General features: G+C 35.6%; 1 protein-coding gene across 1 annotated transcript in view; it reads right to left on the reverse strand.

The window, feature by feature from the left end:
- Window positions 1-18,669, reverse strand: part of LOC121423528 (neuronal acetylcholine receptor subunit alpha-10-like) — a 32,886-nt gene that overhangs the window by 7,610 nt on the left and 6,607 nt on the right. The window contains exons 2-6 of the mRNA XM_041618881.1: window positions 5,524-5,669; window positions 4,761-4,805; window positions 2,246-2,355; window positions 923-1,174; window positions 709-716 (exon numbers count right to left, since the gene is read on the reverse strand). Of these exons, the coding sequence (XP_041474815.1) occupies window positions 709-716; window positions 923-1,174; window positions 2,246-2,355; window positions 4,761-4,805; window positions 5,524-5,669 (561 nt within the window). The remainder of the gene's footprint in view (window positions 1-708; window positions 717-922; window positions 1,175-2,245; window positions 2,356-4,760; window positions 4,806-5,523; window positions 5,670-18,669) is intronic.

Raw genomic sequence — 18,669 nt, forward strand, 5'->3', positions numbered from 1 at the left:
AGAAATCACAAAAGAGTTTTCACTTAAAGAAGGGGGAGTTAGACCTTCCAAGACACTTTCATGAATTGCACTGTATGGTTTAGTCTAAACAAGGGGCAAATGATATTAGTTATCATAAACAATGTAAAAGGCACCGTCACTGTCACTATCGTCTCACATTGACCATCGTTCGCGATAAGCCATTATTTCTCCCTTCTAATTTTCCTTTACTTCATCAGCATCACAAACGTCGTCATCACCATCACCAAAGTCTACAAATGAAATACATCATGGTAAAAGCTGTAATTCCCCACCCGAAAGGAATTCTTGAACGGGTCTATTGCTCAAGACGTTACCAATGGTCTTTGGACGGATTTAAAAGTTAGGCCTACCGAGTGCGTATTGCACAGGCTGATAACCCTGGCAATGTGAAAGCTCCCATCCAATCATTTGGCTAGCATGATTAGTCGACTAAGACATTTGTGTCGTCGTATTACAGGAAAAAGTTGACCCTGAACGTTTATTGTTAAAGTAGCAGAATAAATCATAACAAATATTGCCGAAACAATGAAAGAAGAAAGTTATTAGAATTTTAATGATTGATTTGTGACGTCATATGCAATAAGTTTTCATACATATCGTATGGTAGAAAATAAATGAAATTTTTATTTTTACAGAAAATTTAAAAAGATTATCAGTGTACCTTCAGTATATCAATAGACAATTCACACCTGTGTCTAAAAAGAAGATAAACATAAGTCACCACGAACCATTTTTAAGCAATTGGAATTTATGCATTTTATATCTATCACATAACACATGGGGCAGCTGTTTGTTTATGACGTTACAAATCCAAAATTTAAATTCTAATAACTTTCTTAACATTTAATGGATTTTCCTCAAACTTTTACCTATCTTTTTTATCATTATTTCGCCTTTTTACAACAAAATCTTCTTCAGAGTGAATTCCCTTTGATAAAGCCTATATTTACCTGATCCTGTTATTGCTAATTCAGATCCATCGTGCTGCCATGGGCCAAACTTGACATCGCAATGTTGGTAATCGAAAGGGAAGTTGGCCACATCTAGCTGGCAGCTCGTCTGTATGATATGCGGAGAACCCCAGTTCACATGTCCAGTGTGTTCGATCTTCACAATCTTGTTGAACATATATGTATCGTAAGAGTCACCAGCACTGCAAGGAATTAAGAAGAGATCAGGGGTCCATTTCATGAAGAACTTGCAACTGTTGTAACTTTGCCATAATGGCAGCTACCATGATAACAGGGCTCAGCAGCCAATCAGAATCGAGGTTTCCATGGTAGTTGCCATAATGGCAAAGTTTCAACAGTTTGTATCTCTTTATGAAACGGGCTCTAGGCGATACTGTCTTCAACCAAATTTTTTTGGGGGGGGTCTTTTTTTATACTTGTTCTTTATAGATTAGTATTGATGCTGGTGCATGATGTTACATGATATAGCAGCTCTCATGTCAGATCGCGAAGCCTGGGGGGCGTTTCATCAACATTTTTGTCCGACAAGTTGTCAGATCTGACATCTTTCCTTGATTTTGATTGGCTGAGAAGCACTGTAACTATGGTAACTGTCGGATAAAATGGGACTTGTCGAATAAAACGTCTGACATGTCCTTTCATGAAATGCTCCCCTGGTTTACCATTGTTGATTCATTCTTGGATGCGTCCGATCTTGGGCCCGTTGCAGAAAAAGTCAAAAAATCAATCGCAAGTCAAAAATGCGCGCTGTTGATTGGTTGAAAATCAAGTTGCGCATGATTTTGGAGTTGCATTTGATTGCAACTCTTTCTGCAACGGGCCCCTGTAGTATTGATGCTGGTGCAAGGTCCCTGAATTTTTTTTACACATAATTGACATGTGATCAACTCATGTATATTTTTTGTGTGTGTTTTAATTACTCCTCTCGATCTTACCAAAATAGATAAGCGGCATATTCTTTTGTCTTTTACACTAGATATGTAGAAATAGTATGATGCAATTTTCACAATCCAAAACATATCTATGTGTAATCATTACGCACTTGCATTTTCATTCTTATTGCACTCATTGTGCTTTCTTATTTGTGTATAATGGAATTAGATATAATTTGTAAATCCTGATTTAAAAACGACAGACGTGACAGATGGGGTTAATATTATGCCAACACATATTGTGGATAATCGTACTGACTGATTGATGAGCATTTCAAGATGTCAAAAGTCGGGTATCTTCTAAAATGTAATTTTTCTTACTTGTTGTATATGACTATATCTGGCATCCAAACGAGGTCAGAGGTCAATTTGAAACTCGTTAGTCCATCGAAATCAGCGGGATCCCATCGTAGAAATTCATCAGTCCAGTCCTAATGCATTGAAATTAAATCGAACAAGCTTCAAGGTAGCATAAGATTTTAAAGATATACTACCAGATAAAAATAATCAAATCCTTAAGATAAACCCCCTTAAATAATAATCTAGATGAAATAATAGTGTTAATAAATAAATAACAAATTTTGTTGACGTTAGCGTTACTTTTACGGCCAAAAGAAGAAGAAGGCAGTGACTTGTTTACTTTGTGTGAACTATTACGTTTCCCATTTCAAAGATCAACCGGCTGTTACGTCCAATTATATCATAACATGATAAAGCCCCTGCCGCTAGTTTTCCTTTACAAGGTAAATGTAAAGATAAAAAACTTTGATATAAAATAAAATCGCTTGTCATATCATTTTTTCAATGAATTTTCTTCATCAATACCTTTGAAATATAGTAGACTAGCAGAATGTGTATATCACACATAGACCCAGTCAGTATTTTAATAGTGTGTGATACTGCCAAGGTTTGATTAGAACACTATTTCAAATGGGTACTTATACTGCCGAGGATAATGACCGCTAGTGTAATGTCCAGTTAAGGGTAAGGACCGATACTTCAAAGTGTTTGATACTCTTAATGGTAAGTACCGCTATTTCAAGTGTATTCTGATTGTATTCCAGGGTTAACGATCTCATTTCATGAGTATATACGTTTCATTATTGTTATTGGAAGTGTGATTCCACAGTTACTGACCTATACTTCGGATGCAATAATCCAAAGTTACGCAGAGATTGCTGACCGTTCGATTATTAACCTAGACTGAGATTTTTTTTTTACCTAGTTTACCAACAGAAAGTAGATTTTTAAAAGCTCAGCTCTCCCTACCTATCTATCAATTTAGTTATTCATTTCTATTTATTTGTTATTACACATATATAAATATATAGAGTAGCCCAATCACCAGAGACACCGGTTGTGGGAGAAACGTGTGTTACTCATTGGAATGCAATCTTCAATAATGTTCAGACTTCGACAAACCTAAAATATTTTGGGGAAAGCTGTTATCCACTCTTGTAGACTTTCTCACGCCAAGTGATCAGTCATATGCAATGCTGCTTGCAATCTGTAACTCTTAAGTCTCGCAATCGCTGGGTGACAATAGAAATCCAGAGTCTATATGTAGTACTGTATTAATATTTTTCCAACCACTATCATTTCCTTTCACCTTTTTTCCAGAGGCTGCTTTCAAAGTCAATAACATGGCCATCATCCCATCCAATCTTGTGACCTGAATTGAGAGCGTTTTCTACTACAGTTGAATGGCATTGATTGTTCAATCCATGGACCTACTACAAAGGTACAAGTTCAATCTGAGTGCACTTTTATGTTCCTTTAGTCGTTCAATAAGAGCCCTGCCTGTTTCTACAAAACATAACAATAATCTAAATCTTTGCGGATGATCTTGTAGACGATATTGTCTTCCTTTGGAACTTGGTCTTTTAGATGGACTAATCGGCTTCTGAAATTGTTTGGGCTTTTTAAAGCAATAGTAATATTCTTTCCATGGAATGCTCGTTTCAAACGAGAGTATATGCTATTGATAAAAATGAAGGACTACCCTATTGTTGACTTTTTTTCTTTCCTTTGGGAGACGAGGCTTAATTCTAGGCTTAATTTTTGCTCTCCGTCCTAACCATAGTTACACATAGTTACAGACTGCAGGCAGCATTGTACATGACTGATCACTTGGCTTGCAAAAGTAAACAGGAATGAATGAAAGCCCCCCCCCCCACCCCCTCCCCCTCAATAGTTGTTAAGGCTAGAGGAGTTTTAAACATTATTTAATTCATCATCCACAACCGATGACAGTTTTCTATATCAAACATTTACTGTTAATTTATGTCTTACTGCGTGATTTCCTATTCTCCTTAATTCTGCCTTAGTCGACATTAACTATTGGAACTCACATTATTTACGTTATGTGGCGTTGTTGCATGGCCATCCCCTCAAATCAGGAAAACAGATCAAACCCATAATACGATTTTTTTGTACCGAGGTTACTACAGGACAGCACAGTTTCTGACTTAGTTCACTGACCGCAGTTACTGAGTAAGTACACGTTTCAGCATTCGCAATGCATGATGAATATGACATAACACTGATTATGACATCTATTCAAGTACCTTTATATTCATTTAATCAGTTTGGGAATATAATATGGTGGTCTGTTGGTAATGAATGTAAGTGCCTATTTACTGTTAAAGTTGGTAATGTGATTCCTGACGTAAAGGACAACTAGAATACCATCCACCAGAATGTGACCCTAAAGTTTAGCTGACCTGTCTTTTCTTTTTTTAATAAAATATAGTTTATTCGATAAACTTTATTGATTATCGATATGTCTTTAATCAAAACAGGATACCGCAATGTAGTCCTATTTTTTGTAACTTACATATGACATCCAAACATTCGCCTTTATTTGCTGTAACCGTTCGTCCTGTAAACAAAAGAACCAACACATAGGTTATTATAGTCCTAAAAATATCAACTTTACAATATGATTCATATCAACAGTTCCAATCAATCAAACTCGTCGAGTCAAAATGTATAACTTTCATTAATAGGATGGAAAGGGAATCCTACAAAAATTGAACGAATGTTAGTCTAGAGGACAAATGAAAAAGATAATCATGTTGAAAGATTGAACAGTATCGGACAAACAGTAGTTATGACTTGTTGAAAATTTGTAATCGCTTTCCATATGGTAACTTGAAATTGACCAAAGTGGTGATAGCACTGTGATATAAGGTAAATACTACTATGATTATTTGGCTAATGATATTACTAATAATGATAGTAATTTAATTCACATCAAATTTTATTTCCATAGTTAAAAGGGAATCATTGACAATCAAGATATTTTACATGTGGACAGCACAACTGCTTGTATAAATTGGCCCAATACTGATAACAGCAATGATTATATTAATGATAGTAATAAAGATAATAGTATTAATAATGATGATATTGATAATGATAACACATGTAAGGACAATAGTCAGAAAAGAATGTAAATTAATCGGAAAAAAATATTTTATTAGATAATGCAAATAACAGTAATATATTATCATAACGTAAAAATGACAGGAATAAGTAATAGAATAGTAATACAGCAACATCTGCATGAACTTTATAGTTTGATTGGATAAACTTACCATATCAAGAATCTGCGACACAAAAAGCTGCATTTGTAGATCGGTAGGTGTTGATTCGTTGATAGCAGGTCTGATATGCCTGTTATATGGATCGTCTCCATGGAATAATTCATTAAATAACTTCTTGGTCAACAGACTGCAACTCCCTGGATGAAAACAAAAATCATTGGATGTAAAATGAAACATGATTATTTCGCGGGATTATTCATGATAAAAACTCATCTTACTTAGATATAGGCTAAAACTAAATGATGCTTATAGATGATGTTGATGTGGAAGGTATAATTTTTGAAAAGTTAACATAATACATGTATAGCTGCCCATATTTGGAGTTATTATTGTGAAGGTTATTTAAAAATTGTGATGTTGAACAGGTTGGTTGGTTGGTTGGTTGGTTGGTTGGTTGGTTGGTTGGTTGGTTGGTTGGTTGGATGGATGGTTGGTTGGTCGGTTGCTTGCCTGCTTGGTTGCTTGCTTGCTTGGTTGGTGCATTTATGATTGATTGATTGATTGATTGATTGATTGATTGATTGATTGATTGATTGATTGATTGATTGATTGATTGATTGATTGATTGATTGATTGATTGATTGATTGATTGATTTTATAAATATTGAAGGTGAGCTAAATAGCCCAAACGAGCAAAGAACATATTTGTATTGGTTTATGAAACCGTTGAAATAAAACGATAAATATTTACAAATTTCATTAGACATTTTTTATCTTAATACTTAGATGTAGTAATATTTATATGTGCTTGAATATTTGAACGATTTTCATATATAGACTCGTATATCAAGTGTTAATAATGCATTAAAATTCAATCATTTTTTTACTGACAGTATAACTTCTTTTACATTAAAATTATATTTATCATAATTGTTTTCAAAATAAAACCGAGGATATAGAGCTCTGGAGCAGTGACATTTACTTGTAATTTAGGGGTAAAAATTAGATGTTTCATAGGCAAATTAAATAATTGATTTATCTGAGTGGAAGCTTCTATCATGATTATGTCAACGAAGTCGCTGACACCACTTTGTGAAATACACTTGCCGTCCATAACCATGTTAACATGTCCGTTTTACTTAATTCCAAGAAAAGAAGATGTACTCAATATTTTGTACTCATGTACTAATACCATGAATACCAACAGTTGTTATTAGTGGAAACTCATTTCGATGAACTGCTAGACGTCTGTTTATATTCAAGAGAGCACACATCCAAATTGAAATTTACAAGCATGAATTAATTCGCTGATTGCTTTTACGACGGAATGCTTTTTTCCAACTATTCCTCTTCTTTTTATCGAAGCGCCGCGGCGGCGCGCGAGAGGTACGTTGAGATGAACATGGTAAAGGGTGTCGGAATGCGGAATTCCTCCAATCACAACACTGTAAATTTATCACGTGGACAAGGACAACCGCAGACTCGGAGAGTGAACACACATCTGTACACACTCAGTGATGTACTGATAGGCAACATACGCACGGGAGAACGGGTGTACCCGCAAAAATGCGAAAGGGGAAAGAGGATGTCCTAGCAAAAGACCTCAACACCTGCTAAATTTCCCCAGACGCACCCTAAGCTGCGGTTACACCGAGCAAGCCGACTCCGAACCGATCAAAGCTAATACGATATTTCGAAAGGCATTTCATCGGTCAAGTTAACGTCGGCTTCGTTCGTATGACTGGACCCTTTCTGTCTTGGGTCGTGACGTTCATTTAAGATTGACTTGGAACCGACATATAAATTAAAATATAGGATAATAAATGGAGAGATAGAGTGTGAGGAGACAGTGAAAAAAGGGAAAGAAAGTAGAAATTTGATTTTTGAAAATAGAGAGACAGATGGCGATGAGATGAGATATAAAAATATTATGTCATCTTGAAACAGGCCTATGCTGACTCGGAGGTGACATAATGAGATAGGATAGTGAATTTATATCAGGCAAAATAGGAGGAGAGATAAATAAAGATGAGAGGGAATAGATGGAGGGGGAAAGAGAGAAAGTGGGTTAGAAAATTGGGTATAAAATAGAAAGGTGGTGTCAGATCGGAGAGAAATACATCTTTAAACATGTGTAAAGTAACATTCAAAAAATTGACTCGGGAAATGACGTGTGAATAAAATAGCATAATACAGTGAACGAAATGGGGGCGAGACAGAAAGAGAGAAAGGAAGATCGAAAGAAGAAAGAGATAAACGGATTGAAGATCAGAGGAAAACACTTGTTTAAAACATATTCCGTGTGTTATGGATATGCTGTAAATATATCTGAAATACAATGCTTCCATGCATAGGTACTTGACGTCCAAAGCTAGCGTGAATTCAGAGTGATAGTAACACTCATAAAATTCAAATGAATATACATCCGCCTTCTCGAGGTTGTGACCACGAATATTTACCTGGCAGTCTCCGTTAAGGGAACACGACAGTTGCCATGTCAACTAACTTTTAACAAATTAGGACTCGGGTCTTTTCTCTTCACTCTCCCAATAATAATAGAGATGCGACTTCAATTACATTGCGAAAAAAAGATGGACGCAAAATGAATAACATCTATGAGAATTAGTGGTCAGAATATCAGTTCTGTAAAGATCTTCAATTTATATCCTATTGTGCATTAAAAATATACAACAGCAGGATAGAAAGCAAGTTAACACACGCACACTCTTTGTAGGTCGGTGCATGTCATTGCAAGTTTCAACGTTTATTTTTTTCTCTATGATTTTTTTTTACCTGATTAACCCAATGTGTTATCTTTGCGAAATGAAATAAGACCATTCATAGAGACATCTTATTGTTTTGCCTATGTTAACTCCATCCCTAGCAAAAAATTATTTGATGATTATAATGATAATAATGATAATAATAACAAAAATAGAAATATGCAACATTTATATAGCGCTTAATACAATGTTTCTAAGCGCTGCATACTATTACACCGGCTTTAGCACGAGCACGCTCGAGCATTCAAGGAATTCCCACCGGGTACCCCTTTACTCTACATGGGTGGAGAGCGGCAAGTGAAGATAAAAGCCTTGCCAAAGGACACGAGTGCTGCGGAGAGGTATGAACCCCGGACCTTATGGTTCAAAGTCCGGAGAGTCATCGACTGAGCCACAACACAATAATACATAATAATACAACATGATACAAGAAAAAAATGTATCACAGGTTGGAAATGTGTAAGTAAATATATTTATGAGTACGTAAATAAAGTAAAATCACACAGGCATTATATTGAAAATTTCATCGAAATCTAATATTAGATATGAAACTTGTGAAATTTTAAACTATTGCTTTTAATTTCACGAATAGTTACATCCATAATGCAGATAGCATTAAGCGTAAGATCTGGGGGGCGTTTCATGAAAGGACTTGACAGACGTTTTATCCGACAAGTCCCGTTTTATCCGACAGTTACCATAGGAACAGTGCCTCTCAGCCAATCACAATTATGGAAAGATGTCAGATCTGACAATTTGTCGGATGAAAATATTGATGAAACGCTCCCCTGATTATAAACACTTGTTACATCTTTCGTATTTTACTCTCTGAAATACACAACTCCCAGATATTATAAATTTGAAAGTATATGAAGACTCCATGCCTGAAACAAACTAAATCACAATAATGGTGATAATGACGATTCCTTATTTTCAGTAAGGATTCAAATCACGTTTTCCATTCGAGGGAAGGAAAAAAAAGATTTATATACATTTATTTCATTCGACATTTAATAGAATAGTATGTGATTGACGTCATCGGTCCTCATCTACGTACCGCCAGAGTTGTGTTTTGAGCAATCAATCGGTAATTCAAGATAATGTTACATTCTAATTAAGGTACATGTATTTAGTTTACAACCTATCCTTGGTAATATTGCGTACTTAAGGTTCCTCCAGGATTTTTCTACTTTTTATATTTCTTATCATTTTGTGGCTTCCATGGAGGTATTCATACGATTTTAAGATCATTCCAATCGCGAAAGATAATGTTTTCATCATAAAATTGTGTTCTCACCGTTGATCAAAGAAGATGTGTCCTCTGTGCACCTGCGCATTTTCTTTGATGATAATGCGCGTTCTGGCATTAATTTGTCACATTCATTAACTTCTAAAAATCAAAGGAAGTCCATCATGATGCGACCCGAGCGCATTAATGGCGGTCCTCGCTCTACATTGTTAATGCACCTACTCAATACGACCAAGAGGTAATTGAAGGTTGGAGGGAAAAAATGAGATGGGAACAGAAAACTGGAATGAAATTACTTAACTAATCATTAACAGACTCGAGAACATTTTTCAAACATCAGAGCTTACTTGATAAAAGTGCATATGTTCATTTTGATAAATCCGCACGGTCAGGACGGTAGTATGATTAAGATTCAAAAGGATTAAGTAGATTCATAGAGGAAATACATAAAAAAACACTATTTTATCTGAAAATGAAAATACATTAACCAGTATTCTGAAGTCGGGTTTAGATTAAACCCTGGTTTGAAGTTGCAGTATTACTTTGGAGAAGCAATTTGGGCACAAATCTCTATCAGTACTTGTTCAATTTATTAACACAAAAATCATTTATAACTGTCTCAGAATGATAAACTAAGTATTTTCTTAGTTATGAAAGCAAAGTGAAACAAAATAATAAATAAGAAATATATACAATATAAGCAGAATTTTTTAGTTTTTTGTTCCCCGTAATTTTAGCAAAGAGTAAGACCATGAACTAAGTTAAACCTGGCATCAGAATACGGGCCATTGACTATAATAAAAACATGAAGCCTATGATTTATTGCCAATTTTTACATTCATGCTAACTTCCATGATAGCAGTGCATGGCGGCTAATCCAAAATCACGTTTTCTTTGAAAAGTAACAATGATCGCAAATCTGCCATCAATTTTGACTATTGAGCCATAGGACCCTGATAAATGTACATTTAACATTGGGTCCTTTGGATGTACGTATGTTGGACAGATTTATGCTGTGAAAATAACATTGAAATGCTAACATTAATAGCATAAACAATGGTGGCAACAACAAAATGATAATTACTATACCATATCTAATAAAAGATAATGACAAAGATTACTTTTGGAAAATAATTTGATAAAAACTAATGATGGTATGAAATGCAAACGAATCAATATCTCATGTACAAATGAAGTACAACATCCTAAACTGAAGTGTTAAGCATGCATGACTGTTACCTGCTTTAAAAACCTACTTCACACTGGCTTATGACCGTTGGCTTGGTTGGCGATGATTACAATAATATCTTGCCCTTGCCTGCCAGAGAGCGTTAGAAGTATATAGAATTATATGCATTACGTAATAATTAAATGTAACATCCAGTACAGTGATTAATAAATTTCAGACATAGGGCAAGAAGATCGGCTGTTTTATACCAATCAGAAAACGTTGTCGTTTGTTAATCATTACATTGAAACTGGACAGAGAACATGTAGGCGAAGCTATACAGTACATCCTTGTACCCAAGATAGAGTGCATTTTGCGCATTGGACCTCCTGAGGCATTCGACATTATTTTTTTCCCGCCAACCTGCCTTGGTACACTTTGACTAACTTTATACCACAGTCACACCGGTGAACACAAGCGCTCCATAAAACAAAAAAGATTTGCAATCTATCGCTAAATACCAATGACCAATCGAGATCATCGTTGCACGCGCACTCTGTTTAAAATACTGTCTGGGAACCAATCAGTGTGGTTCTTTCATACACTGTAAAAACTGCGGTGTTAAACTGACACCAATTGGTGTTAATAGAGGACCACACCCTGAGGTGTTAAAATTACACCCTAGAGAATAAACATAACACCAAAGAGTGTAAATGTAACAAAAAATGTGTTGTAATAATACCTATAGGTGTACAATTAATACCACCAATTTAACACCGGTGTAAAATAACTGGTGTGGTCCTCTATGTACAACTGTAAACACCACAGTTTTTGCTGAGTATTTGCAATTACTGAGCCCACACCGACCAAAACCTATCAGGTTACTGTTGCTATCGTACTTTTTGTCGGTTTGGTCTCAGTTTTGGTGATGTGACTGTGCAATAACGAAAGATTCTTAGGCTTAGGCGACAGGGTATTATTTCGAGCACGCTTATATGAGAAACATATACTGTATGATTAAAAAAAGATGACACCTCACAAATCCCCAACTGAAGGAAAGAAAATGTCATGAATGCATTATCATATATGGCTGGAAAGAGCATCTCCCAAATAATTCGATGCCATATTTATGTGTTATGTCTTCACGCTTGGATAATTAGTAGGTATTCTTTGCAGTGATGCCAATTTTGCCTTGCACCAAAGTGAGGAATGACTGCAATGAATGAATCCCAGATGCCAACGATGTCAAAATACTTCATGAGTTATTAAACGTACACGTATTTGTTAATCCATTGTCAATGAAATTAACTTGAGAATTGATACTTAATGTGTTTATTAAACAATTATAATGTAAATCACTGAAAAGGTGTTTTGAATGTATTTTAAGGTAATCTTTGCAGGATGACCTCTGGATTCATTATTGCAGTCATACCTTAATTTGGCGCAAATCAAAATTTACATCACTGCAAAGAATTGGAAGAACGTAGTCTGTCAGGCCATTTATATTTGTGTGTTCATAACATTTTTTTTCCCTTTGAATTGGGGATTAGAATTGAGCCATTAGAAAATGGAAACTACAAGACGTAGACCTTCTCGACACTTGCTCACATGTGATGTCTCCGTAAAAAAAAAGTCCTGAGATATCACAGGTCTGTTACTCTTAGATGGATTATCGTCAAACCTTCATTAGAATATGTTTTTATCAAAACCAACTTGATGTCAGAATCAATTTCTGTTATAGTATGATATTCATTTACAATACTTTGTACCCGGAGCAAATTCGAGAAATCCCGGGCCTCTTATTGCGAAGACCTTAGGAAAATACACTTGTAAAAACTAGGGTAGTAAATAACGAAATTTCATAAAACAAAATGTAGGTCTGCGAACCTGCTGCACTTGGTGAAGTGCATAAATAATGGGATTTAATGGAAATGACCTCTGCATTTATCAGTGCCCTCTAAATGATGTAACCAAGGTCCTGATATATCAATTTTCTTATGACGCGGTTGTTGTGGCTTTGGCAGCTTTACTATTAGTGTGTCGCCGCCAGCAGCTTCGGCCCGCAGACATATGTCACCCTTCCTCGTCTTCGAGAACCCTGCTCGCCTCCACGCTCTTAAGGTAAGGGAGGACAGATACGTGAAATTCAATATATGGGACTAATTAAGCTGTAGTAGTTTCTGAGAACCACTACGAGCTAATCAGCCTCAGTTGAAGTTCATTGCGCGCTGTGTATACAAAGTAATAATATAATAACTGACCCCACTTCTATATGATGGTAACCTCTATATTCGAAGCAGCACAATACTGACACATAATAATGATATACGGGTTATAAGTAATTATGGGGGAAAGACAGATTGAAAAAAAAAACAGCATTGATCACAATCTCTGGCTAACAGATGGGTAATTGGTTAATCTGACTTACATCAAGTCCAATACTCAACACGAGAGCTTCGCGCATTCATCATCATCATACTAGTAATAAGATTTACTAATGATAAGAAATACTGATGACAGGGTATAAGTAATATGATATTTATATTGTTCTAACCACTCGATTTAATGTCATAAAGGCTTACATTAAATAATGCTATGGAATTCCTACATTTCTATTAATCATTAGTTATTTAAGGCTCGTGTTTCGCATTAATTGATAATGCTGTAATTGCAACACTGATATTCGTCCTAAATCGGTCCTTCCGAATACATATTCCGATATTAGAGTATATACTCCCCTTTACAGGCTTGAGCTAAGCAGCATACATCATTAATTTTTGAGACCAAAAAAATAATTTTGTCATAGATCAGGGAATTCAGGTGTCATTTTTATTCATAAAAGACTTCAGTTTTCTTACTGGTACCAACGGAACGGAGCTAAAATAGCAATTACAAATCGAATCAAATTAATGGCAAATAATGGGTACTATACAGCAGGCGACAAGCATTGCCATAATGTCGGGTCAAGATCTACTACAAGCCCTTCCACATGGGCGCTTGTTTTTTACATGGTGTAGATCAAATACCAGCAATTCAAGAAGTATTGCTCTTAACTATGATAACTTATATAGATCCTGTGTAATGATATATAACTGGCATTGTTTTCAAGAGTGACCTCAAATAGCCTTAATTCATCACGATCATGGCCATACTTCTACAAATGGTGTATTTCTTCGGGGGAGTATGAGCAATTTTTATCAAAGCTATCTACATGATACTGGCCGTCTGCACTTTGCACTATTCTGCAGAGCATATACCCTTGCATGAAATGTTATATACCGTAATATTTTATATTGATTTAGATAAATTCAATATACACGAAATAAGATGTATGTAATAAGGTTGAAAACAGTATAATGGTTCCGAAAATGTCTGCCCATCGACGCAATTAACCATTACGATGTTAGCTATATAATTCTACTTTTACTACTTATAAGAATGATACTACTAGGAGCGATAACAATGATAATGATGATAAAAACTACGAAGAATAATTTACACGAAGCACCATTACAATTTGTAATTTATGATAATCAAAATCCAAACATAACTACATTTATTAATGACTGTAAGATTAAACATGCTGGATTAATTGAATAAATAGTTTAAAAACTTATTCATGAATAATGAGTATAGTTACCAAGAAATACATGAATAAAACAACATATTTTACTAATGAAACTTGTCTTTTTTCCAACTGTTTAACATGCAGCTACACTGAACGGGCCAAATATATCGACTGTCTCCAGCAGGCTGATAAAGGCCATTGGATTTATTTGAATGTTCAAAAAGGTTTTATACCCTAAAAGCAACACTGACAGCATATTTTGAGTGAAATATAGGACCCTGACTGACTAAGTGAAAACAGGGGTGCAAACGTGCTAATGTTAATGTTTGCACCCTAAAAGGTGCAATTGTGCACTTTTAGGGTGCAAACAATTGGGTGTTCAAATTCCTAATGGGTACCACTCTTCCTACTGGAAAGATCAAGGTGTCCCATAGTGTGTGCCACAGTGTGTTCACAGTGTTGACCACAATGTGAAATCACCTTCACACTATTAAATTTGGGCATTTCAACAGTGTAAATCACATGTTCAGTTAGTCGACCATGTGAACACTCTGTGAACAGTCACACTGTCGAGGTGTCCAAAATTGGAAGTATCTTCACACTGTTGAATTTGAACATTTTAACAGTGTGAATAATACTCAGAGTCCACTATGTGAACACACTGTGGTTACGCTGTGTGAAACTGTGTTCTTTTCAGAAGGACTGCACCCTTAAGGGGAGGAAAACGTATTTAACTACATCCTTCAAAGTTCAGACATTTTTGGGGATGCAAAGTTGCTCCCAGAAGAAGGAGTTCCCACTGCTATATCTGAAGGTACCTTCTGTCGCTTTGACGGTAAATTGTCAATTCGTCTACTGCCATCTAGTCCACTCACCACATGGTCTACCTTCATTTAGTCTAATGCCATTCGGTCCATCAACATTCTGCCTAATAACCTTTTGGTAAAAAAAAACATTTGTCCAATCGTCTAATTACCAGTTCGTCTACGACTATCTCCTCTCATTACCAGTTGAACCAACATCATTTTTTTTTCATTCATTTAGTCCAATTAGACCAAATGGTATATGGACTAAATGGCTATTGGACCAATTGGTTATTAGAAGAAATGGTCATTATACCATGTGGATAGTGGATGAACTGATGGTAAATCAAATGATTGTAGACGAGTTTGTCATTGGACGAATTGGCATTAGAGAAATTGAAAATAAACCGATTTGACAAATATTTTCTCGGTGGGACTGCGGATATATAGTCGGGAAGGACTTTATGAATTGATTGGTCTGGTCTAATAGAGCACGAGTCGTCAAGGAAGTGCATGATGTTTCAGGATTTTTTTTTCACATTACTGAACGAGACATTCAAGCCTTTCAACAAGATTGAAAACAGAAATACTTGCTGGTCAGTGTACGTGAAGACACGGGGTGAAATAGAAAGTAGAGGGGCAGATAATAAATAAGGGGTGGGGTTTCGGAGAGGGGCAGAAACGACTGAAATGGAATTGTTTGTATTTTAGGTCTGTAATGACGAACACCATAGACCCTATAACATGTTTAACGAACGTAAACATTCAGTTTTTTATGTTGCAGCTCAATTAAGGAAAATGGCATGTTAGTTGTTTTTCGTTTATCTAAAATTATAAGAATCTGTTTCATTTCAAAATTTTGTGTTCATAACAACGAAATTGTACACAATAGCCTGATTCATATTCCAACAAGTACGAATTTTCATTCAAAGTGTTAATAGTTATAATAATGACCTTGTGTTCACATGTAACAAAGTACATTCCATTTGCGCGTTGTTTTAAGTGCATGGCGGTTAGATTGCTGGTGGCAGACTGCTAAATAATACTGTACCATATTCCCTTAACTTTTCTTCGTCCTGTGGATGTTTATCAGAGAGTAGTGTTCACCTGTTCTTTGTAAATATTACTAATCGTTCCCCTACGCCCTTAGCTGGCTTCCAAGCCCACTTGATGCGTGTTTTTCCCTGCTTGCCCCGCCTAGCGAGCTTCATGTCGATTGCGCCGGAAATCAATTCCAACATGATGTACATGTTCATGTATTTACATTATGCTTTCCATGCGTGCACGGTATGTTATCATCAGTAAATGGAAGACTATACTTACCAGGGGTAACGAAAAGTCGAAAGAGGAGTCAATTCATGCCATGGCATATTTCATTAACACCATCATCATCGTCATCATCATGTTCTTCTTCATGTTATCAGCGACAGATTCAAGAATATACTTACCATGCGTGACGAAGAGTCGATTCATGCCATGGAATATTTCATTGACATCATCATCATTTCATCATCAAAATCATCACATGATCGTTGCATTAAATACAAAACATATTACAGAGAGAGAGAGAGAGAGAGAGATAATATCCTATTTCTTATATTAAATGGAGAAATTGGTTGATAATAAACATGGGTGCAAGACCAATCTATGTACTGAATTGAAAGGATCGGAATTTAAAAGTACATGAACCCAAATACCTGTCATTGAGGCATAATTGTTAGATTATCAGTTAATATGACGTTATATCTAATGATAAATGGGTCAGGATGAAAATGGGGTCCACGATGCTACGGAGGGTAGATTCTGTGTAATTAAAATTGATAAGGGCCAATCCTTGACTTCTCCATCTTAAGGAAATGATGCATCATCTTGGCTTACATTGGATCTATACGCTCACGATCCTAATAATAGACCGCGTCAGTGAAATCGGGACACCCATTTCCAACTTGATTAAATGAAAGCAAACTGATGAAGTTCCCTTAATGGCAAGGATAGTAAAATACCCGCACTAATCAGCATTTTCAAAAGTAATATTACCACCATGATGTTTCACGCAATTTTCTTCCCCAAACTCGGGCAGTCATTGACTTCTTTGTGAACGTCAAGAGATGCACGAGCTGTAATGCGTGTATTGGTTCTACTACATACTTCTTACCTTATTCTTGCATTTATTCCAAATATTTTTATCTAGCCATTACAATGAATATACGACTTTAGGGTTTAGGAACTTCATTTGTTTTCAATAGTTAATTATCTGCTGACCGTTGTTACAGGAGCCCACTAGGCAACACGCTTGTTTTCATATATAACCTCTGTCATAGTTTGTTGAACATTTATTACCTTTAAGTTATCTGTAGTGATGATAATTATAATGATGTTGATAATAATAATACATGTATCGGTATATTTACTCAGGGTACAGCCACTTCAGTTCCGAAAACTCTCAGCGATCCCTGCTACTATTATTGTCCTAGCTTTAGCTCGGCTTCCAAGGTGCTCAAGCATTCAGAGAATTTCTTCTTATCGGTTACACCATGGACCTGCTACAAGTAGTAGTAGTAGTAGTAGTAGTAGTAGTAGCAGTAGTAAAAGTAGAAATATAAGTAGTAGAAGTAGTAGTAGTAGTAGTAGTAGTAGCAGTAGTAGTAGTAGTAGTAGTAGTAGTAGTAGTAGTAGTAGTAGTAGTAGAAGTAGTAGTAGTAGTAGTAGTAGTAGTAGTAGTAGTAGTAGTAGTAGTAGTAGTAGTAGTAGTAGTAGTAGTAGTAGTAGTAGTAGTAGTAGTAGGTCCATACACATTCACCTCATTTGGGTAGAGTGCAGCACAATGTAGTCAAATTTGTAAACAATTCAAAGCTTCATCTTTCACTACAAAAGTTAAATTTTCATTTTAACTATGAAATTCATATGTTAAATGGGATGGTTATACAAAATGATAATTAAAACAAATATTACTCCTACTCTATCATAATCAATAATGCAAACCTATTCTTCCCGTGTAGGTCGTCGAACTTAAAAATTGCGCATTTCAGCCGAGAGATTGCCCGGTTGAACTCTTGACTGTATCACTTACGACTGGTATGACTTTGCCTCTATCCCTACGTATCTATTTAGTTGACGCTGCTAAGAGACATAATGCCAATTAATGTCATTTTATTCATTATTTAATGATAGAAGTTACAATGTGCTAGATGAGGTGTTTCGATTTGCCTCAAGATAAGTCCTTAGTCATGTTTGTAGAACGAAGTATGACATTTAAAACTGAGGGTATGGTCACGTTCGTTCAATGATGTATGTCCACTTAATAGCTCGTAACATTACCATCAACTAACATGTCATACACTGACAATTACTGTCAATATTTATATTCATCTTTAATATAGTTGTTCCATATAGTATGTTTTATTAATGTTTATTTTTGTCTCCAATATTGTTGTTCCTATAGTATTCCTATAGTAACATCTTCTTTAATGTCCATTACTTTGATCAAGAAAGAACATCGATTTATTTCAATATTCATTTAGACCAAATTGAAAGACGGTTTACATCGTTGAAATTATCTTTAACGATTCAATTTACGTTACTGTTGTGCAAAACATTTAAACCTTTCTCAAAGCGGTATACAATTC

The sequence above is a fragment of the Lytechinus variegatus genome, chromosome 11 (genome assembly GCF_018143015.1).
Source record: "Lytechinus variegatus isolate NC3 chromosome 11, Lvar_3.0, whole genome shotgun sequence".
Taxonomy (NCBI): Eukaryota; Metazoa; Echinodermata; class Echinoidea; order Temnopleuroida; family Toxopneustidae; genus Lytechinus; species Lytechinus variegatus.